At 39.7% G+C, this 23218-nt stretch overlaps 1 protein-coding gene across 11 annotated transcripts in view; it reads left to right on the forward strand.

Moving 5' to 3' along the window:
• The first annotated feature begins 127 nt into the window (after nt 1–127).
• The window catches only part of LOC110835757 (trinucleotide repeat containing adaptor protein gawky), a 38907-nt gene continuing 15816 nt past the window's right edge, over nt 128–23218 (forward strand). The window contains exons 1-22 of one of the 11 annotated variants that reach the window (XM_087354745.1): nt 128–1671; nt 6558–6609; nt 6699–6808; nt 6928–7080; nt 7725–8007; nt 8162–8379; nt 9015–9996; nt 10615–10967; nt 11424–11520; nt 12501–12737; nt 15720–16169; nt 16253–16426; nt 16713–16863; nt 17139–17346; nt 17429–17503; nt 18585–18791; nt 19700–19954; nt 20542–20733; nt 21494–21652; nt 22246–22430; nt 22585–22792; nt 22985–23217. In XM_087354745.1, the coding sequence (XP_087210871.1) occupies nt 6743–6808; nt 6928–7080; nt 7725–8007; nt 8162–8379; nt 9015–9996; nt 10615–10967; nt 11424–11520; nt 12501–12737; nt 15720–16169; nt 16253–16426; nt 16713–16863; nt 17139–17346; nt 17429–17503; nt 18585–18791; nt 19700–19954; nt 20542–20733; nt 21494–21652; nt 22246–22430; nt 22585–22792; nt 22985–23217 (4886 nt within the window). In that variant the 5' untranslated portion in view covers nt 128–1671; nt 6558–6609; nt 6699–6742. Of the gene's footprint in view, nt 1672–4163; nt 4344–5315; nt 5384–5807; nt 5869–6027; nt 6198–6557; nt 6610–6698; nt 6809–6927; nt 7081–7724; nt 8008–8161; nt 8380–9014; nt 9997–10614; nt 10968–11423; nt 11521–12500; nt 12738–15719; nt 16170–16252; nt 16427–16712; nt 16864–17138; nt 17347–17428; nt 17504–18584; nt 18792–19699; nt 19955–20541; nt 20734–21493; nt 21653–22245; nt 22431–22584; nt 22793–22984; nt 23218 lie in introns of those variants that run through there. The other 10 variants (XM_087354755.1, XM_087354754.1, XM_087354746.1 and 7 more) reach the window with 10 other exon arrangements.

Genomic DNA, 23218 nt, shown 5'->3' on the forward strand with positions numbered 1-23218 from the left:
GTTTCTCCTTGCATCTAATATATTCCAGGCTTTTAGGGCAGGAAATATGAAAAGTTGCTTTAATGAAAATATATGTGCACCCTTCTCAAATTATGCAGTAATTTAAGTAACATTGTTACAGAAAGAATAGGTATATATTTCTGTAACTATTTAAATCTGTAATATGCATACTTCATAACTATGACATAGAATGAAAATTAAGTTAGAGTTATACTGAGATGTCTGTGTTATGTTACAAAATTGAGATGGCATAACAGATTTTGCCCTTTTCTTCCCTTCTATCCATACTCAAAAGAAAAGGCTTGTATGGCAGTGAACGGTGCCATGCACCATCCCATTCTGTGGTGACCAACCAGATGTAGAGTGCCACTTCCATCATATATTTTTTCAGCCATTCGAAGATTGTTGTTTCAGAGCTGGCATATTCAAATTCCTGTGCTGCGGGTGAACCTTCATTAGAACTATCATGCTATTCGTAGAGTGGTAACAGCTGCATTTCTGTTAGCCCTTGATAACCCAAGGCTTCAGTGTTTTGGCATCAACTCTTGTCATAGCTAGTCAGTCGCACTTGCCAGAGTGGACATGTGTCAGGCAAGATGTCTTCACTTGTTCCAATGTAGTCTAACATGATTTGTATGCACAGAGATGATCTAGGCAATGTACACCTGTGTGGTGCTGTGCTTGGCAAACAGCTTTTGTCCACTTTGTGCACAGGAGACTGGCTTAAAAAATGTTAGGACGAGTGGCAGTTGTGCTCTTAACTCGGCATTGCAACTGCGTAATCAGCTTGATGCCTTGATCAAGTTCAAAATCAGTGTTCATTTTTCTTACCATGTGCATGTATTGTTTTTTAAAAAACATCTGAAATGAATTAAGTACATTGCAATTAAGTAATGTTTATATATTAATGTACTTTTATTTTGCTTTATGTACTTTTAATCTTAAGTTAAGAAGCACAGTTTTTCCTTCATTGTCATTTATGCAGCCTATTTAGGCATGAGTGGGGTGGTCCGAAGATCAAGTGTTCAATAGAGAAGTGTGGAGGGGATTATGAAATGTCATGTCAAATGGTTAAAAAAAATAAGTTCTCTAAGTAACAATGTGTAACAAGTAATTTATTTCTTAAAAGAAGTTTGTTTTTGAATATTGAGTGTTTGTCAACATCCTCAAATACTTAATAAACACAGTTGGTGAACAGTGTTTAGTCAACATTGTTTTGCCTTGGTGTAGATGTCAAATACAGGTTAAAGGAAAAGGTTGTGACTAAATGGTAAAGAGGACAAAGATGACATAAGTGTGTATAATATTAAAATGGGCGTTTTTGGAACGTCTGGTTTTGGATTTTGAGTAAGGTTCGTTTGGCCAGTGGAAGGTGATTTTAAGGCGTAATGAACAACATTTGGTTTCTTCACGGCGGGTTGTATTTTGATTGTGTATACTACTAAAGTATTCAAAAAATAAATTTTAGAGTGTAGATGGCAGCACAAGTATAAACTATACTGTGGTGCCATCTTCAGTTCAGTAGAGTGTAAAGTTGAAAGAGGTCATAAGCGTTGCAATGGCGTCTTGTTCGTATTCGTTTGTGATAAGTGATGAGATATAAAGCTGTGTTTAAAAGTATGTGAGTTAAGAATTAATAAGTTTTGTTAATTGCAATATTTCCTCCATATGGTATGTATGCTAATGCTTCTATGTAAGTTGTAGGAACTATATGTTTGGAACAACTAGTTGATGTTTTGAGGTGCTCTTTATGCCCTACTTCTGAAGGTAGATTGTTGTTGGGTTAATTAAACACCGGCAGTGTGGGAGATAATTATGTTAATATAAAAAAAGATTTTACATAGAACAACTTGGTAACATTTTTAAGCGTTTTGTTAATTTACTGTAGTTGAGCTTTTGCCGAGTTGGGGGGGGGGGGGGCGATCCATACGACCAGTGTTGCCAGGTATGAGTTTATTTGTTCGTACAGACTCTTTCAGAATTTCCGACCCTTATCGTAGGTCGAACGAGGCATATATGTCGTCGCTGGTCTTGCCTTCGGAATTTTAAAGTACAGCTGCATCCGATTCACGTTTAGCGGTGTAGAGGAAGGAGTTGTTGCCTGGGCACTAGACAGGGGACAGCATTATGCTTTAGCTTTATTTTACCCATAGTACCCTTTGGATAGGAGGTTGAGGTGTATCTGAGTCTGTTTGGGCAACGAGGACCAGAAGAGAATCTTCACACCAGCTAGGATCAAACCCTTATTATTCAGCCAATAGTGGATCATTTTACTGGCTAAGCCAACCCAGCTTCTTACATTTTAATTGAGTACAGTGGCTGTCAAGATAAAATAGGTCATTCAGTGACCATCCTAATTAGTGTGCACTGTTACAGTTCAGAATTTAATATTACCGACTTTGGCTGTTACTACACTGGCAGGTTTTAGCCAAGGTAATTAGAGCTATCAGGTACTGTGTAAGGAGAACTTTCGCTGTACAATGATACATCTGCTATGATATGTAACTATTTTAGTCAAGAGACCAGTGAGTGTCAGGTCAGAGCCAGAGTCCCTTACTTATATCTGAGAGCGAGTTGCTTTGTGGCACACCTCATGGACCTGTGATTGATATGGAACAGTGGTTGAGTAATTAGCATGAGAAACAAAAACTTTGAGAGAAACCTACACCAGTGCTGCTTTTTCCATCACAAATTTCACTTGAAGTAATCCAGAACTAAATCTCGTTCTCTGCTGTGAGAAGCCAGCATCTGTCTGCCTTTGCTGGGGCATGACCTGTTTTTTTTTTTGTTGGCTTTAAGGTATTCTTTTGGAGGGGTTGAGGAAAATGGAAGGCCTTTTGCAGATGAGATTTCAGGTTCTCATAAGGAGTATGAAGATGTGATGTTGCACTATGTAGTCTGGTAAAAATTAATCATGTTTTAGAGGTGCTTACTGCCTCCATCAACAGGGGCAGTAACTCATGGAAGCAATAAGCTGCTCTCAAATATCAGCCAGTTTCTGCCAGACTACATGCCCAATATCACAGAAGAGTCGTTTTCTTTTTTCAGGTGATTGTGTTTATCATTTGATACCATGTAGTATGAGCCACTGTTGACATTAAATAAACCATAAATAAAAAAAATTATAAACAGAGCCTTCCAAACAATGTATCAGACCTGTTCTTTATGCATGCCTAGTGTTGTATTCCAGTTCTTTGTTAGTGACGAAGTGGTCAGAATATGAAGCTCATCACTTGCCTGCATCTAGTGACACTTTGATTCCACGCCCTTAGTGCCTTGTGGTGGGCCTCTTCATTACTTACTTTTACTGTAGGTCAACTGATTAATGGATAGACACATTCATGTGTGTCTGTGATTCTGAAGTCAATAATAATTTAAAGTATGAATCTAGATTTTGGTAGTGCTGTCTTTTGTGCATGCTGGGTAAAGTTTGGAAATACTTGTATTAAACTCATGTTGTTGTTTTTTGTCTTTTCTTATCATGTTCCTTGTGTTGATTATGTGTTTGGTAATTTGAATCCTTGCATCATGTTTTGTGATCAGAAAAATGTGTTATAATAAACCTGTCTGTACAGCTTTCTATTCGTAAGGGTTTACCTTCATGAAATTACTCTCTACAACCATCTTTGACATTGATATTTCAGATTTGTTGTTACATGAATTGAGTTAAGAGAAAGCTCCCAGATTCAATACAAATGTGCCGTGTTACGTTACTATATTCAGCCCACTCTTCAGAACTCACGGACTGAGAGAGAGAGAGGTGTAAACCCCCCCCCCCCCCCACCTTATGTTGTTCTGATTTGCATTCAGGGTTTGCTGGATTGACATGTTCTGGGTGGGGACTGGGACAGGGAGGCAGGGAATCACTGCAGGCTTCTGTAGGATCGTTACTGGCTACCGCTGTAATGTTGGGCGTGGTGCCGTTTATAGCACATGTTATTTCATATTTGTTTTGCGAATGTTCACAGCTTTGAGTTGCAGAGTCGTATGTGTGATTCATTTTAAAAGGAAAGCTGACGATTGTTGCATGTAAACATAGTTTCTTAAACGGCATGATATGAATTAACTTGGTCTGCTAAAATCTTACCGAGCACAAAAAAAATTACAAACTACTGAAAAATGGATCCAATCCAAGCATGATTTTTGTTTTTAGATTATTACGGTCTTTGGGTGCCTTGGGGTTATGCGTCGTACCACTCACGGAGCAAGGTCGCAAGAGTGACTGTTATCATTGATAGGTGGAGATAAAGTCGAGGATGTTCATAAATTTCCGTTTGCTGGTGTCTGTTTACAAGTGAATGAATTGCTTCCAGGCGTGTTCTTACCCTCTTGCCCAACATCTGGTAAGGAAATGAGCACATAGTCTGAACGGGACAGTCTTTTTCTTGTCACGAACCATCTATGACTTGCGAAAGTGCATTGGACTCTCGTCTAAGCTAGTAGTTACATGAAGCCAAGGAAGAATGGCATTACACCCTGTCCGTTTAAATTTGTAAAATTTGCTCTCCATCTGGTGCGATTTGTGGTGTTTCTTTGGTCAGCGTTAATTTGTTTTGTTGGCGTACTGAATAAACACTGGACCAAAGTTGAGTGGTTGGAATAGATCATCTGGTTTTTACTACACTTTAATAAGTATTTTTATTTTTGTGTAGGACGGAATTGCTCAGGCCGGCAACAGCGCAAACCGTACCTAGACGTGGGTTTGGCAAGGTCGTACAAGGGGACTGGATTTCGAGGGTGGTAAAGATTCGCGATCATTTGACCCCGATACGTATCAGTCTCTCGCAGGAGGATATTTTCTCAACGCAGCATAGACCTCAGTTCCATTGCATTGTGGTAGCTGGGCGTTTCTTATTGTCTGTCGTGCAGTGCCGTTGGATATAAACCTGCGAAACTGCGTTCATCGTGCATGCATAGCTTACGAGGACCGGGCAACGCCGTTGCCACGCTGCGGACATGGCGTTCTAATCCCAGATACTGGGGCTAGATACGTAGTTGATAGTCAGGGCGTTCCTCCAATTCTGTATATAAAATAACGGACTCTGATCATCTTGAACTAGATATGTAATTCTTATAGTAAACAATTTAAGTTTTGGAACTGCGTTCTGAATGAAGGCTACTGTCATCCGGCAACGTCGGAGACCTGCGGACGGCGATGTTCTGCCTCGGTTCTACATCGGGTGTATCCGACCTGTTCCGTATTGTAAGCGCTGTTGTCAGAACGGTTGAAAAAGAGAAAGATGGGCGATCAACTGAAAGGGGGGGGGATACAGAGGTGTCAGAACCAGTAATAACAACAAAAAATTTATGATGCTCTAAGGCCAGTAGTGCAATGGGAGTACTGGAGTCACTGACAGACAATACCTTTACAAGGCAAGGGAGGGTATGTATTCCGAAAATTTATCATCTGCATTGCGACATCAAAAAAAAACCTTACATTTGGTGTTCTCAGCTTTGGCTGCTCCTGTTTACTAGTTTGCCTATTTTTAGTCACTGATGTTGATTTGAGTAAAAAAGGTTGCTGACAGATACAAGTATTATTTTATAACATTTATTATTTTTGTCTGTGACTTCTGATGTCCTTACATTCCAGCTGTCCGTATAACACTTACTGGACAGTAGGTGTAAGATGGTAACTGGTTGGTATGATTTCATGTTTAGCTTTCCATTCGTTGAGGTACTAAAATATTGCGTACGTCCTTTTATGGCAAGTTACAGCGGTATATGTTTTTAGCATAGTTAGTAAGTAGAAGCTAAAATAACCCCGCCCGGCCCCTCTATTGCGGGGAGTAGCCGCGACATCGGGAATGGCGTATGGACCTAATTCTGCCACGTAACAGCCGATCAATATCAAAACTTGGATCCCAGGTCGGGAAAGCACCGTCACTGCAGTTATATACAGCAGATTAATTTTGTTTTACTTACGTTAAAAGGATCTGTTGCTTGTCGTTACCGTGATTTTGCATATGTGTATTTTTTTATCTAATTCAATGTACGTAACTCTTCGGGAGGGGTGCCAACCATATTAATCGAACAGCCGAAAGGACTCTCAGCTATAGGACGAATTTCTGTTCGAGACAACTTCGTCTTGGCTTCCTGATTCGGACATTAAAAGTTGTGTGTGTTAATATTTACATTTTAAAAAAACGTTTTTACACATTGAGCTGTAGTAAATGCTGTAATGGATGTGCGTAACAGTGGGTTGTCGTTCCAGTTGTGAAGTTTTGCATTTATGTGTACACACAGAGTCAAAATATGAAAACTTTCAAGTTTTGCAGCTGTTGATAGGGTTTTTTGTATTGCCTTTAGTATTTTGGTTGTGTAGCTGAATATTGCGTAGCATAACTTTCTTGCTGTAGTTGTTTTCTGAGAGCTGTAAATACGTAGAATATTAATGAAATGTATAAAAAATGGGCCACCGTACAGCATTGTATCAGCTGATCGAAGATGTGTCAAGTTATGTTATTAGCGAAGAGGAAGCATAGGTAGTGGCATGTTCTATTATTTTTGACGCTTGTTTACATTCTTTGACCAACGTATAATTATCCTTGTTTCAGATCTCTGCCAGTATGGATAACAATGACTGCTATTGATATCTTAGTCACTAAGGTCAGTTTTCCAAGAAAGCCTGAAGTTGTGTTTGGTTAAAATGTTGAAGCTGGCATAATAATAGTTCTGAGATCTTTTTATTTTTTTAGATTTTGGTTTCTGTGCGTTGCCTGCCAAAGAAGAATTGAGCCCAATGTTTCCAAACAAATCTAGTTCAGATGAGATTTCAAAAATTGATGCCTTCATACAAAATTTTAAGGTATACAAATTTGATTGTGGATATGTGTAAATAGTATGAGTAGCAAAGCAAAACTGATGTATTAATTTTTTTAATGCATTGCCTATATGGAAAAAAATTGTTTTCATTGTGTAATGTAGGAGGATTCTGTAGAAGCAAATGATGTGCCAGAACAATTAGCAGAGTCACAGTCTTTCGGCTTTGTCTTTAGCAACGAAGTCACTAGTGCGGCCACTTCCCTGTTCGCACATCTCAGTTCCACATTTCCTACCAACCAAGTGCCTGTTTCAAGGGTAAGTTATTGGAATATTTGATACATGGTTTCTGCTATCTGTACTTGTTTCTTGAAGTTGTGTGTTTTTATTTGTGGTGTCTAATTTTATCACATCTGTAGAATACCACTAATATTATATAAACATCAATAATAAATTGATTTGTCCCCAGTTGTAATATGCATAGTTGCATATTCATAAGTCACTTTCAAAACTGAACCCAATTGAGAAAGTAGTTTCAGGTTTTTATGATACTGTGTGTACATCATAATGGTTTCCTTTCTGCAAGCAAACATTCTACCAGTTTAAGTTTGGGAATTGCTGCTTTTTATAATTAACATTTTGTCTGTATGTGATGTAACTTGAAGGTGTTTCTGAAGTAGTTCCCTAACAACATTTTTGACTTGATGTTTAGTTTTAATGCAGTTTCTGTGTCCTTGGAGTTACACTGGGCATCATAGGCAAGGCAGGGAGAGAGCGTTGGGGTGCAGGTTCTGCACAACTCTGATAATCATTTAGCCCCACATACAGGTTTTGACTGTAGTAGTAAATGTTTTGCTTATGTAGTGGATCTAGATTGTGGTATGGTGAGTAGAGCTAGGCATTAACAACTGGGAGGATTGCTTTGTGTAGCATATCATAAGGTTTGTTGTTGGAAATTGTAGGACACAATCGACCGCACCAATGAGAGGGAGGAGCCAGTTAACATGGCAGCTGTGACTGACTGTCAAGTAACATCACCACTACCACAACATGCACAAATGATTGCTAAATCTGTGCGTACAACTCAGCAGCAAATAGCACCACAATGTGCAGCAACATCAGTACTACTGTCTTGGCCTTCCCTAATTTCCCCGCCGGCAGCTGTGACAATCTTAGCGGGAGACTGCGAGACAGGCAGCCTACATACAGGGGTAGAAGGAAGCGGCATCAAACAATTAAACACGGGTAAGACAGTGTTTGTGAATCTTGATTGGCTCAGTAACTGTGTTCTTCTCGAGGAAGACAATGTGATTGCACCATGTGTTCTTTACACAAGCTGCATAAAATGAGTGCATAATTAATGTACTCTGTTGACATGCGATGGTGATCTGATTTACAGGGTGTGAATCCTGTGGTTCTACTCATTACCACCCCAACCCCAGTTCCAAGTCTGAGGCCTTGTGCCAGGTGAGCCTAGGGAAGGGTGGAGGGGAGGCTGGAGCTGACCCAACCTCTTATCTGTTCCCTACGGCGATATTTTCAGCGTCTGTGATATCCAGCTCAAGTTGTGGCACCGCGCAGCCTCCGTCCCTTGTGACCAGCCACGGTGTAGAACAGGTGCAGGAACTTTGATTGCAGCAACTTCAAAAAAAATTAAATATAATCGCTGACCTACAAAATTTAAAAAAAAATTATGTAGAAGGGTGCACTATTCCACTTAAATTCTTAAAGCAATGTACATTCACAACAAAAGCATGGACTTCTGTTGTCCAAAATGACTTAATTATAGTTTATTTAACACTGCTTTCAGTATCTAGATTTTTATGTTGGATGGGATGATGAATGAATTGGAAAGGATTTGGAAGGAAGCAGTTCTGGCTTAATTTAAGGTCCTATACCAGCATTTTCCTGTAGGGACTGGGGATAACCATGAAAAACCTCGGTCAAGATAGCTGTTGTCCAGGCCAAGATTTGAACCTGGGACCTCCTGACTTCTAAGCAGGAGAGTTTACCATTTGCCATGATATTTGGTAAAATTATTATAATTTTGATCCTACATAATTATGGTGTGGAAATAAAACATCAGTTACTTCTCATTGCTTAAGTTGATATGTTGCACCAAACATTTAGTAACAAAGGAAAATGTGGTTCGTGTGTCATCAACTTCTGAACTGTTGTGGTTTTCATTTGTTGATATTCTTGTAAATATACATTCAGTCCATACATTGGTTTGTTTATGGGGTTCTTTTCAGGGCTTCAATGCAATGTTTGCCAGTCACCTTGGTTCTTCCAGCAGCAATAGTCTGTCTATTAGTGCACAAAGTCATGCCACCAGCTTTACCACTACAACTACAATGGATGTGGTTCCCACCCATGTCACTCAGGCCAATGAAAATCCAAATACTATTACTACTGTTAGCCAACATGTTATTAAACTTAGTAGTGTAGAGGCAGTGAGTGGTTCGTTCGTCGACGACCGCGTTCCGCCGGACAATCTTCCGTCTCTAGGTGACGGACAGAGTGAGAAAAAGGCTAATCAAGTGGGGGGAGAAGTGGAATCTACTACTGGTGCTCTTTCAGATCAGGATAATAATCTTATAAATGTTAAGAATTTTCAAAAAATTATTGGTTCCGGGGAAACTGTTGAGCCCCGGCAACTAGAGTGTCAAGATGCCGACGATGACGGCGACAAAGTCTGGAGTGTGACTCCGTTTCTCAACATTCCCAAGTTGCAAGGCAAAGGGTTGACAGCTGGAAATGGTGAGCTTTTCCTTGTATCTGCCATGAATGCAACAGTCCAGGGTAAAATTGACAGTAACCCAGCACCAAGCTTTAATAAACTTAATACTAGTATTAATGTTAAGAATCGTGTTGACGAACTGGAATCATGTGCTTTTAAGCTCCTAATTCAATGTGCAACTCAACAAAATAAGTATGATGTTGCCTCAAACGAAGGACCAGCAACGAATGCTAGATGGGGAATTCCTTCTGGGCTCGGTCTGTGCGGTGGTGGGGAGAGCTCACTGAACAGTGGCACTTCGAGTTGGGGGACTCCATCTGGCGGCAACTCAAACAACAATAACAATTCAAACTCGTCAGCCGGAGGCTGGGGAGGTAACAACCAGGGACAGGGAAACACTGCAGCGCAGAGCCAATGGGGAAACAACAACAGTGTGAATAGAAACGCAGGCAGTGGAGGTTCTAGTCAGGGGCCCAGTGGACAGCAAACCACAGGTGAGGATGTGAATTCCTTACTCCTCTTTAAGCTCTGATACTCTCGAATACTGTGTATTTGAAATAATCTCTTTAAAGGAAGAACATAATCCCAAAAATCCACATTCTTGAATGGTGGTTTTTCCAGGAAACAGTAATTTAAAATTTGTTTATATTTACACAATCAGGAGATCTTTGCTTTTTCAATGTGATTTGTAGGACTTTTGCTAGCAACCAAAGCCATAGCATGTGGCTTTTCTGCTTATCACAATCTGAACAAATAATTTGATTGTAAATGAGTTTCCAATGTAACTTTGGCCATTTTTCTTTGTTCATAATAGTGTGTGTGGAGATATGCTGTGTTGCATTTTAGCAGCATTTATGATATTCATGTCACATTGTAGTTCTTGTTGGTCGTAGAAGTTTTTGTAATAATTACTCTTGTATTTGGGTTCAGAAATTACTGTCTTACTGTAGTCTACCTGAGGCTGAAGAGAGTATTTGCACGTGAAAGAAGTTGATGAGGGAATTAGACTATGAGGCACTACACTGATACTGTTTGGGTGATGTAATGTTATGCATGAGATAATTAAGCAGTAGAGTTTTATTGTGAATACAGTATACATTTTTGTGTGTCAGGCAATACAAATAAAGGCACCAACCCGCAGTCTGGACAGCCTCCATCTCAACAACCCCCACCAACACAAACTCCATCCTCGCAGCAGCAGCAGCAGCAACAGCAGCAAAATGGCTCCACGTCTTGGGCGCAGGCAGCTGGAAAGGGGCTTCCGGCTAATCAGCAACCCAGTACTGGGGGTGCCAACAGCAGCTCTAGCAATAACAACAACAATCCAGGAGCTGGAAGTAGTGGCAGTACTGGGACTAGTGGCTCTGGAGCAAGTAGCAGTACTGGCAACAACTCGACCAAACAGCAGCTGGAGCAGTTGAACACAATGAGGGAAGCACTTTTCAGTCAGGATGGTTGGGGAGGGGTAAGTATCATCAACTTACAGGACTGCTTGTCCTATTAAAGTCTGCTTTAGTCAGCCGTTCAGATTTCATAAAGTACGTGAACTGTTGTCAGATTTTCAGAACCTTTGATTTCATTATCCTATTAATACTGAGAAATGATGAAGTTATGTATCTCATTATTTGTGTGTGAAGAAACTTCTGTAGCATGGACTCTGGTTTGATATTGTTGACTGGGATGTTTATTAAATTGTATGGTAAACGTGTTTTACGAAGACTACAGTTTCGTTTCTTGCATGTAGCCTATTTATTGTGTGATTTAGGATTTTTTATTGCCATTGTAACCCCTGATTTATAAACACTTTGATTTCTGCTTGTATAGGGCTGTTGGAGATTGGTTTAAAGTCCGGGACTAATAAAGGAAAATACATTTGAAGACAGTTGTTTGACATTTGCTTTCATTTTTTTTTTCTTATTAGCAATTTGTGAACCAAGATACTGGCTGGGACATTCCTGCTTCTCCAGAACCTGGAGTGAAAGATGGTGTTCCAGTCTGGAAGCCAAATGTGAATAATGGTAAGGATCTGTTTTACAGGGAAACCTTGTTTCTGCACACTTCACATTAATGTATATTTCAAATTGGCATGCATTGTATTAATCCTGCAGTTATGTTTCATTTAATGACGCTGTTAGTGGTGCAGTCTGATTAACAGTGAATAGAAGAGAAATTAATTGAACAGGATGTTGAAGGAAAGTGGTTGTCTATATACTATCGTGGCATTTGCCTTGAGGGGCAAGAGAATACAAAAGGTGCATTTTTCTATTGATTGATTTTCAAGTTGCCATTTCAATATAAATTACGCTGAGTAGCGTTTAAAAGCCAAAGTCCCTGGAGGTCTGCAGTAGTGGAATTCCACAGTAGTGCATATGAAATATGTCTTGGCATTAGGTGTAGTGTTTTTAGAAGTTTGTACTTGTATGAACTGTTTCACAGGCTTCATGGTATTATGCAGATACGTATACACACTGCTGAGCCATCAGCGCCAGAACATTAGCCTTATCGAAGTGATATTGAGAAGTTCAAAAAGTATAAATCCCCAGGTACTGATCAGGTTCTGGCCTAATCGATAAAGCAAGAGGCAAGACGTTGTGTTGCGAGATACACGGACTATTTGCTCTATATGGAATAAGGAGGAAATGCCAGAGCAGTAGTAATCTATTATTGTACCAATTCATAAGAAGGGTGATAAGATTGATTGTAATAATTATTGAGCACTTTCCCTCTTGTCAACTACCTACGTTGTGGTGGGTGGGAGGATGGCGTTAAGATGGGCCTTAGGGAGTGATGGAGCGAACTGAATGCAGCAATCTTGGGATATAGTCTGGTGGTGCGCTGTCGTGAACACGACAATGAAACTTTGGGTTCCATAAAGAAAGTGGGCCATTGTCTGACAAGCTGAGTATACAATCAACTTTTCAAAGAATTTCCTGCAACATTGAGTAAGCAAATTGCTTTTCTGTTGTTGTTGTTGCTGTTATTGTTCTTACTCTTACAGGAACAGATTTGTGGGAAGCAAATCTTCGTAATGGTGGACAGCCACCCCCATCACAGGCTCAGAAAACACCGTGGGGACATACCCCCACTTCTAATATCGGTGGAACGTGGGGTGAAGACGATGATGTTGGCGATAGCTCAAATGTGTGGACGGGCGTTCCATCCGGTGCTGGACCTACGGGAGCGACAGGCCAGTGGGGAGCGAACAGTGCCGGCCCTAGTGGTGGTATGTGGGGAGGTGCGTCTTGTAGGGCTCTGATGGTGGAGTTATTTTTATTATTATTATTATTATGAACTCTGATTCATGGTTAGCTCATTTTGTCAGTTATTTGTGGTTGTTCTATTTGTTGCTTAAATTGTTCTCTGTAAGTAGATAAGTAGAGACATGTTATCAGTAATAGTTTAATACTGCTGATAAATACAGTTGTTTATTACAGTTGATTGAGACTAGAATGGAATATTGACCTAGGGACAGGGACCAGTAGCAGGCTGCTGTTAGCTCTAGCAGGATGAGATTTTAAATAGTAGCTGAGTAACTATTCTACTTCGTGGAATGAGTGATTTAATTCTGATGTACTTCTGTATATCATAAATCATGCATCTTGAACTGCGTGTTACACATGTTAAGATCTTTATTTGCCTTAGCTCACAACAACTGCAAATAGTGATCACTGATAGAAGCTAACCAGAAGCAGACACTAAGGGGTTTCTTTTAGTTCCAAATTTGCATTTCAGGGACTCATTGCAAGATTTTGCTGGTGGGGAAAATAGTGCTAACCATAACTCTTCGCAAAGTCAGTCTTGTTTGAATGTATTCTGTTTGTTTCGTACTCATTTATTATTTTTAAAGGCAGAAATAGTTTGGAATAATTGGCAACACAAACGTGGGCAAACTTGGATCATTTGATGAACTGAATGTTAAAGGAAATTTTTGTCTATAAAGTGGATTCAAGCAGAAACTTATGTTGAAATCCAAGGTAGACAAAAGTAATACAAATCTTGAAGAAAGCTTGTTTAGAAAAATATTTGTTGCTGTTACGTAGTTTTGCCACATTTTTTCCCCCAGAGATTTGCCAAGAGTTGCTTTAAAACTTTCAAGTAAATACTCCGTCCATCATTGCATTTGACAGCCTCTTTTGGTAACAGGTTATCTTGTGATGCTTTGTGGTAGAACACCTTTTTCCTGAACATAATTTGTGCAGGAATGAAAATTTTATTCAACTAAGTAATTGTTATGTGTACTCAGTTTTACAGTTGGTTATGATGAAATTATTTCCAGGGTCCCAAAGCTTGAGATGGTATGGAATATGACTGTCGTTTTGTTTGGAGATTGCATGAATGTTTTGGTAACATTTATTCTAGGTACCTACATTTGATGACGGCCTTGATAAAAATATTTGCAGTGCAGTAATAGAATAAGTATTTGTGTCTGTAGGTGATTCCTAAGTGCATAATTACAGATAACTGTTAACAAAATTAACTTTCACTATTTTTAATCTTATACATCCATGTTTGTATCAGCAAGTAAAATTTCAAGTACCGCTGTTATTTATAAATCTGAAGGATGTGATAAGAGTTGGTCATACAGGCATCTCACGTTTTTTGCCGTGCCAAATGAACCTCGCGCGCACTCTTATTTCAAAATGGGAAGAGGTATTCCTGTGTAAGGCGTCTCTGATCACAAACATTTATATTTGAAGCATTTTCTTTCAGTGCCCAGTAAGATAACGTTTGCTCTCTTTTCTGTGTTTCTGGAAGGATAGTGGAGCACTGTGCAAGTCCCTCATTGGTTCATTTTCTATGCATGTTGTACAGTATTGCTAGTACCAGGTGGTTCACAGTCTGACTCTTGTATAATATGATTCTCTCTGTGTATGCATTTAATGAGCACTGTTATTGAGTTTGCATTGAAATCTCAAGATAATAAAATTTGTGGACTGGGAAATTATATTCATATTTCATTATAATGAAAAGCGACAGAAGATTTTTATTATGGCCAGTGTTTTTTTGTTGGGTAAGTGGCACTTTGCATGTTCTTAAGATACTAATAAGAATAAAAACTGTTGTTTATCCTGCAACATAAATTAGAATGAGTTATCTAACATATTCATGAGCTGAAAACTTTTGGCTGGTGAGCAGCTTATTGGGGTATGTCATACCATGTGAGAGAGAGATGCACTCTATTCAAAAATTTGATGTTACTATCCATTCTGAAAAAATGACTTGCCTCATAGTAGTTTTATTCTGCAATAGGTTACACTGATTCTGATGTGTCAGTAAGATGGGATCCACGTTTGCATATGTATGTTTGAGAAATGCGTATGAAAACACAATTAGAAATTTGCAACAAACTTAATTTTATGTTTTTGCAGTGAACAATAAAGCATTTCCTCCTCCTACCAATCCGATAAGTGTGGGGATCTCTTCCCTTACTTCCCCAGATTAGAGAGTTGCTTAGCTGGTGAACACACAGTATATAAATTATCCTTTGTCGGCAGTGCTCCATCAAAATTTCAGTGAACAGAAGCCGTCGTTACTCAAGAGGTGTTCTGCTGTAAGCAGTACATAAGTTTGCAGTTCTTATATTGTATTTCTGTTTTGGCAGACAATTTGATATTCCCCCTCCCCAGTTTTCTTGGCCTATAATTGGTCTCATTCCAGTCCTCTTCAAAGTCTCCTGTCCGATATAATCCGACCAGAATTTAGTGCACATATGTTAAAAGCCTAAGAAGAAAAAGTTTCAGTGACACTGCAAGTTGTTCTCTTTATGCCGCAATCAGCAGGTGTAGAAACAAGTGAATAGTGTTGCTTTTTAAAAAATCCATCTATTTTACTGTCTTTGATTGGAAGTTGATGTGTATTGCGATAATTAGTATCAAGGTTGGGCATTTTCTGACATTGCCAGCTCAGCTTACTGAATGTGATTGACACGTCAAGGGTTGTGTGAAATTTTATGCAAAAAAGGAGAATACTGATCATTTTAGGTACCATACATATTTAATGATGCACTGTTGGGACAATAGTCTGTCCTGTGACACTAGCCAGATGCAATGTCTCTCTTTTTTTCTTCTTCCTCCCAACACGTGCGCACACCCATGAGTACTAACGGTACATTAAGACAAGTAATTTTACGGTGAAACAATCTGCCTAAAGGCCATTTGTGTGAGGTACCTTTAAATGTTCTTTTTTCTTGGCCTCTTACAATGAATTTTTTTTATAGCTGGAAAGAAAGACAGTGATTGGAATGGTGGTGGAGGTGGAGGAGGGTCAAATTGGGGTGATCCACGAAATGATCCTCGTGGAATGGACCCACGTGATCCTAGAGATCCTCGCAATGTTGGGACGATTGATCCCCGTGATATGCGAGGAGACCCACGAGACGCCAGAAGTGGAATGATGGATCCACGAGATCATATGCGTGGTGTATTGGATCCAATGCGCAGTGATGTTGGCATGCGTGATCCAAGGGACATCCGTGGGATGGGAGACATGCGCGCAGGAGATCCTATGTTACGAGGAGACCCGCGGGGTATTAGTGGTCGCCTGAATGGTGGAAGTGATGCAGGAATGTGGGGACAGCCACCCCAGCCTCCCCATCATCATGGACCCCATCACCAACAGAGCCAGCCACCAGGCAAGATGGTTGGCCCTGGTGGGGTTTCTGGCAGTGGTGAGTACCAACAGGTGATATTGTTTGTTTATTGCAGTAGGCATAAATTTTGGAATGTTGTTTAAAATATTACTTGTTTGCAGGTGTGAACCAGTGGGTCGGTCCACCACCAAAAGACATGAACATATCAAGTTCTGTGTCGAGTAAAACAGGGTGGGAGGAGCCCTCACCACCTGCCCAGCGGCGCAACTTACCAAACTATGATGATGGCACATCACTGTGGGGAAATCCTGCACAGCAGCAGAACAGGATGGGAGGTGTGTACAGTGCAAAGTTATTAAATAAATTCTTGGTGTAATATGTAACTGGTTCTCTGCTGCTGAAGACAAGATAAGTTGGGACATTAAAAATATGTTTACATTTTTGTATTTCTGAAAGTGAATATGTGAGAAGACGAGCTGTTGCCCCTGATGTTAGGAGTGGAACAGTATTTTTTTTCTGTGCAAAAGACAGTCATGGCCTACATAATAAAATAACTGAGTGTAGTCCAAAACGAGCTGTAGGTGGAGTTTCCTTTGAATAACACTAAGTGGTACTGTGCAGGTAAAGTGTCCCACTGGAAGGAAATGCCAACACCCAACATGGGACGTGGTGGAATGCCATGTCCTCCAGGGATGCCGCAGAACAGAATGCCAAGCAATGGTTCAGGTAACATGAAACCTGATGGCGGACCACTGTGGGGACATGCTCCAAGGTAATGAATGTTTTTAACACAGCTTGATAGTAAGATTATTACTTGATGACAATCTAATCTTCTCTTCTGTTCATTGTATTGTATGTGATTTTTCATGAGTTGCGTTGTTATGGCAGACTACTTGGAATGTGCTCGACCCATATCTATGTTCAGTCACTGCCTTCATGACTCTCCCCCCCCCCCCCCCCCCCCCCCAGTTTTCGGTGTTTATGTTCAGGGAAAGACTCTAAGAATGTGAAATGTGTATGTGTTGATGGTCATGTGTAAATTTACAGGAATGGTTCTTGGGGTGATGGACCTCACGACACAGTTAATTCTGGTTGGGGTGATGAATCGAAGAGTGGCGTAGGAGCTGTGAACTCATGGAATGAACCTCCTCTCACTCCCACATCTTGGGGAGGATCCAAGCCAAAGAATTCCTTGAATCCAGGCTGGGTAGATGGAGACCTTGATGCCTCTTCTTGGGGACATGCACCTAAACAGGTATTAATATTTAGCAGCATCACATTGTTTCATGACATTTTGGTAGAAACTGTTTGATAAGGACATCTCAATTCTTTTATAGGGTCCAAAGCCTTTAACAAAAGAATTTGTTTGGGGCAGCAAGCAGTTCCGAATACTCGCAGAAATGGGTTATAAGGTATGTATTATTTTTGTTCGTTAAATTCAACTTCTGTTTTATATTCTGGAGCTGACATTTTATGGTATGTGGTGTAGCAGTGTTAATTTTTGCGTAATAATTACATTTATCCCTGACACATTTCAAATAAAACTGGTTGCTGCCTGCACATAATTATATATTTCTGCATTGTTTCACCAGACTAGACTGCTGTATACAGTAGAACCCTGTATGTACATGTTTTTTTTAATTGAAGAAAATGGAAACTCAAATAAATTAATTAATTACAGTACACTCAGGAGAGTCTTCTATCAGATTGAATAATAGTAACAGGTAAATTGAAAATAGTCACATGTCAAAAGTTAAAGTGATGCTTGCAGGATGATGGCTAACTTCTTACAGTAGCCAGTGGCTGAAAAGAAAAGTCGACCCTTCATGAAAATTAGCATGGCTCCCAGGAATTTGAAATGAAGTGTCATGTACTTTGTAATAACAAAAACCATTGAAATGGAACTTATAACAATACATTTAAATTGTGGTTAAACATACATTGTGGAAAGGTAAATATGAGGTTTTACACTTACAATCCCAAAGTTTTGGTGGTTATTTTTTAACATTGGGCTCATGTGCCTTACACCAAATTTTAATAAACGTGTTTCCTTCTTGAGTGCCTGCTTGGTCATATATTACTGTAACATGTACAGGGTATTTCTCAATTTTATGGTAATACACAAAACTCTTTCCCTAAACTTTTTTGCTTTGGCATTTTATTTTTTCGTTGCTGTTGAGTGCCATGCTGTATATATTTCCCTATAAATTTGATTTGGAAGGAGTGTGATTAAGGTCAGTCTTCTCTAACATATTTCCTCTGCAATGGTAAGATTGAAGTAATGTCTTCTGGTATTTTTTTGTGCCTTCCCCCAAAATTATGGAGTATAATTGTTATTTATTTTCTAGAGAGTATTTTACTTTACCAATTCTATAATCCTAATACTTCAGCACTAGTTTCTTGTTCAGGTAGTTTCTCTTGGTTCCTTGTATGAGAATAGGTTTATTCTTTAAATTGAGAAGCTGGTATTTGTTTTGTTTGTTTCATCTCTAGAAAGAGGACGTTGAGAGTGCGTTGCGTACTAGCAACATGAACTTAGAGGATGCTATAGAACTGTTGAACCAAGGGCGACTCAATGTGGAGGCGTGGCGTAGGCATGAAGATCACTCACCGTTTGATTTACCCTCAAGCCACCCTGGTGCAGGATTTCCTGGACAGAGATTCAACCCAGTTCCTCAGCAGATGTCATTTGCCCCACCTGTATGTTGTTTTTGTTACACATCAGTAGCAGCCTAAAACAGCAAACCCTTTTCAAGCCTATGATTTTGTTTGCATTTTGCCTGTGTGGTTATTTATGGCCACAGTTAAAATTTTTGCATGTTCTGTATACCCTTGTCCATACGCTCCCATTGTTTCAGTATAATTTTCAGGAATAACAATTTTTCAGATATCTTGTTCACATAATTTGTGTTTGTGTGTGTGCGCGTACTAACCTAAATGTGAGTGTGTTAATCTACAGTATTTTTTTAAGTAAAATGAATTTTTCTTAAAATTTGTCACCTTGTCTCGCTTAGTTTTCTAATTTTTGTTTTATTTTAGCAGAATAGTCTGGTAGATATTGAATGGCATTTAAGTGGAGCTTAGTGCCACTATAATCAGGATGATAATTGCACTGATGGTAGAGGCAGTAAACTGTTCTGATATGTATATTGGCATATACCACACTGGTGCAGCATGCCAGAAGGCAGCCACTTTTTTGTGTGCGTAGTCATGCTCTTACCGTTGGTGTCCCATATGTTTGGATGCAGTTTCTTCTATTTTTGTTTTGACATCACTTCCATGATTTTGCCTTTGTCTCATTTTTTTCTTTCTATTCACTAGTATATTCTGGAGTGAACATTTTTTATTTTTATTACTGTAAACATTTGGCAATGAATTATGTAGGACCAGAGGAGCACGGAATATTAATATGAAGCAGCACAAATTATGCAATATTTTGTGTATACGTATTAGCAGGATATATGGCTTACATTGTTAAATGAAGTAACAGCATGACTTGATAAGTTTGTACGATGCCATTAAATGATACTGCTCTTTATGTGCTGATAAAATGTCTTGGAATTTTGTGTCTGAAACTTGGGTTCTTAAGTTCTGTTTTCCGCGTGCAGGGTCCTGGAGTGAGTGCTGCTCCTAGTCTCCTCAACAACCAGAGTGCTAGTCTGGCCAGTATTAACAACATCAGTCCTGCTATTGTGCAGAAGATAATTGCACAACAACCCCCGCCTCAGCAGCCTCCAACACAGCAGCAGAGTGCGTTTAACCAGACGCCTCGACCACCGCAGAATCAACCTTCGACTGCCCAACTTAGAATGTTGGTGCAGCAGATTCAGATGGCAGTACAAGCTGGTTATCTCAATCATCAGGTAGGTGCCCGTCCGTTTCTCGTATTGTACGCGTCACTTCACCGGGCAGTAGTATCTTGCTGGACCGCTTTGTCATTTAGGTCCCGACTCTTTAGCCCTAGAAGGAATCCAGAAGTAGTGATGTGAGCAGTGGCAAACATGCAGATATATATATACTATTCAGAATCAAAGTATTGGCCAGGTTTGTCTTTCGTCTTCTTGTGAAGTCATTGTTGATTTCCTTTATTATTTGTCACATATTACCCAACAGGAATGTAAATCGCCAAGGTCAGATTCTGTCGGTGGCATAGAGCGCAGACTATGTTGTCAGCTTCTGACTGTGGAGGTGACAAGTGTCAAATGTTTTCAGGGTGGATAATAGTACACCAGTTAAATAGTGGGCTGCTGGTTGTCTCTTGTCACTTTTCCTTATTCCAACTGAAGATTTAATATTAAAGTGCAGTGTTAAGAGCACATGTGTGTTTACATTTTCATTGTAAAATGAACCTGGATAAGGCAAGTTTTATTAATGTGCCTGTGAATTCAGCCTGTCATACACTTGCGTGGTTAAATTGTAAACAAAAAGGGAAATTTGTTGCTTGTTGTAGATCTTGAACCAACCACTGGCACCTCAGACACTGATCTTGCTGAACCAACTGCTCCAGCAAATCAAGGTGTTGCAGCAGCTGATGCAGCAGCAGGCTGTAGTCCAAGTGCAACCCCTGAAAGGTGGCTCTAGTGCAGTTCTACACATCTCAGTGCAGATTACAAAGACAAAGCAGCAGATCTCTAATTTACAGGTATGTAAAGATGCTACTATGTACATTTTCAAATAAAGCGCCCGTGGTCATTCGTGTCAGTTTTCTAGTAATGTTGCACCATACAGTGAAGTTTTGTTACATTGAACAGTGCAACCAGTTGAATGGGTTCCTGTTTAACATATTTATCTCTTAAGTTGTTCAAATTACATAGCCCTAAACATTTCCCCATAATGATAATATTGTGTCTAACCTACTTAACCCTTTGAAGTTGAAGCTCATCAAATAATTTATTGAATAAGTAAGTCCATACCACAAAGAAAACAACACTTCACCATTACAAATATCAGTTTGAAGATATCCGTCTTCTGGGTTATTGCACTGTGTAGTCTGGTCGATGTTAACCAACGTTTCAGAGGTCATACTGCCTCCGTCATGCCTGATGACGGAGGCAGTATGACCTCTGGAACGTTGGTTAACATCGACCAGACTACACAGCGCAATAACCCAGAAGACGGATATCTTCATACTCACCGCTGTGAGAACCTCAAGTCTTACAAATATCAGTTTGTTGAGAGAATCGTATGAAACATACATTCAGAATTACTGAATGGGCTTGAAGGTGGTGGTGTTCTGTGTGATTTTCCACATAATGCCATCAGCCTTTACAAAATGAGAACAGTGATAGAAAACGAAGAGAAATACAACACAATCCACAGTCCGGAGAAATAAGTAGTAGTGAGGGTTTATTTATTACCTGATATAGTTGGTGTCACAATGGCACTTGTGCTTATAATTACAGAACCAGATAGCATCACAGCAAGCCATTTATGTGAAGCAGCAGCAGCAGCACCATATGACACCTCAAGGCCCACAGCCAGACTTCTTCAAGCCCAATGTTCATGACCCATTGACTCAAATCCAGGCCAATTTTGGAGAGCTGAACATGAAAGAGCCACCGGTACTGTTCCTAATTTTCTCTAACTCAGACAGAGAAAGTGATGGGAGAGATTCTTATAGCAGAATTCAGCATGTCTAGTCTTAACTCTTGCCTACCGTAACTGTGTGATACTGTTTTTTATTAAAATTAATTGGCACAGTTACACTTTCATCATTGCAACAAATTTGATCTCTTAGTCACTTTCAGGTGACAATTTCATGAACAGTTAAGAAGAACTGCTCAGTTGTTTCCAGGTAAGATAGTTAAGTGATATGTGATAACTAGAAAATTGCCTGTCAAGTATGACTTGAAAATCTGAAAAAGTCCTTAAAAACATTTTTATGAAAAAAGATTATAAAAAGAGTAGCATATAAAATTAGAATTTCCTCTAGCTTTTTAAACAGCAGTGGTGTTTTTCATATGCTACTTCAGCGTGTTTGGCAGATTTCATATAATCAAATTTTTCACGTTCAGAAAATAGGTATTTGCATTTATTTTCACATATTATTAAATCTGTGTTGTGTATATTTTATTCCCAAAGAGAGATCATTGTTGTCTAATTACAATTTGACTACGGATTATGGACTTTTATCAGATGTATAATTTGTTTTCAGCAACCAACATTCCAGGGACAGCAGTCTCGTTTGACCCAGTGGAAGCTTCCATTGATTGGTGACAAGGAAGGGGAAAGTGGTGCTAATGAGTTCAGTCGTGCACCTGGCACAACTACAAAACAATCGATGCCTCAGAGTCATTCGTCCCCCAACATAAACCCACTTGGTTTGGGTCAGACTGATGCGTGAGTATTACATATTTGGCAGTGTTGGGTAATTTATCAATCATATGCTAATTCCATGTTGTTCATTATCAGTCTAATTCATGATTAGCCTCAAATGTTTGAATATGCACGTTGGAATAGTGTTGGGTTTTATTTGGATCTGTATTTCTCAAAGTTGCAGTTATTTATATGATCTGCCCTTTCTGGTGTCATGCAGTACCTGGTCAACTGTGAGTCGCCCAAATTCAGATGGGTGGCCCGAGTCTAGCAGCGAAGGCGGTGGTCAGCCTGAGAGCAAAGACTCGTGGCCAGTGACCACACAGTCTGGATCAGCAGCCTTTACAGATCTTGTTCCTGAATTTGAGCCAGGGAAACCATGGAAGGTACTGATATTCATAAAAACTACGTGAAATGAAATTCAGGTAAACTTCAGACTTTGCTCATAGTGCAAACAATTTACTGGTATGACACCTTAATACATGAATAGGAAGTTATTAGACTAACAGTGTGGGCTGATGAAGGAGATATTTCTTTGTGTAGGCATTATTTGCACTTCCTGCTAATTTACGTTTCAGGGTACTCAGATCAAGAGTGTAGAAGATGACCCCAGCATCACACCAGGATCTGTAGTTCGTTCTCCCTTATCACTAGTTACACTCAAAGACACAGAAATATTTAATGCCTGTGGCAGCAAGACATCACCAACTGTTAGTTCTGCAGTTGATACAATTCCTCCACTTAGTCTACCAACATTGTCTTCATCTACTTGGACCTTCAACCCTCCAGTCACCACGCCTTCATTCACAAGG

This window comes from Zootermopsis nevadensis, unplaced genomic scaffold (genome assembly GCF_977971745.1).
Source record: "Zootermopsis nevadensis isolate Lab colony 2312 unplaced genomic scaffold, Znev_1.0 Znev_ptg000024l, whole genome shotgun sequence".
NCBI lineage: Eukaryota > Metazoa > Arthropoda > Insecta > Blattodea > Termopsidae > Zootermopsis > Zootermopsis nevadensis.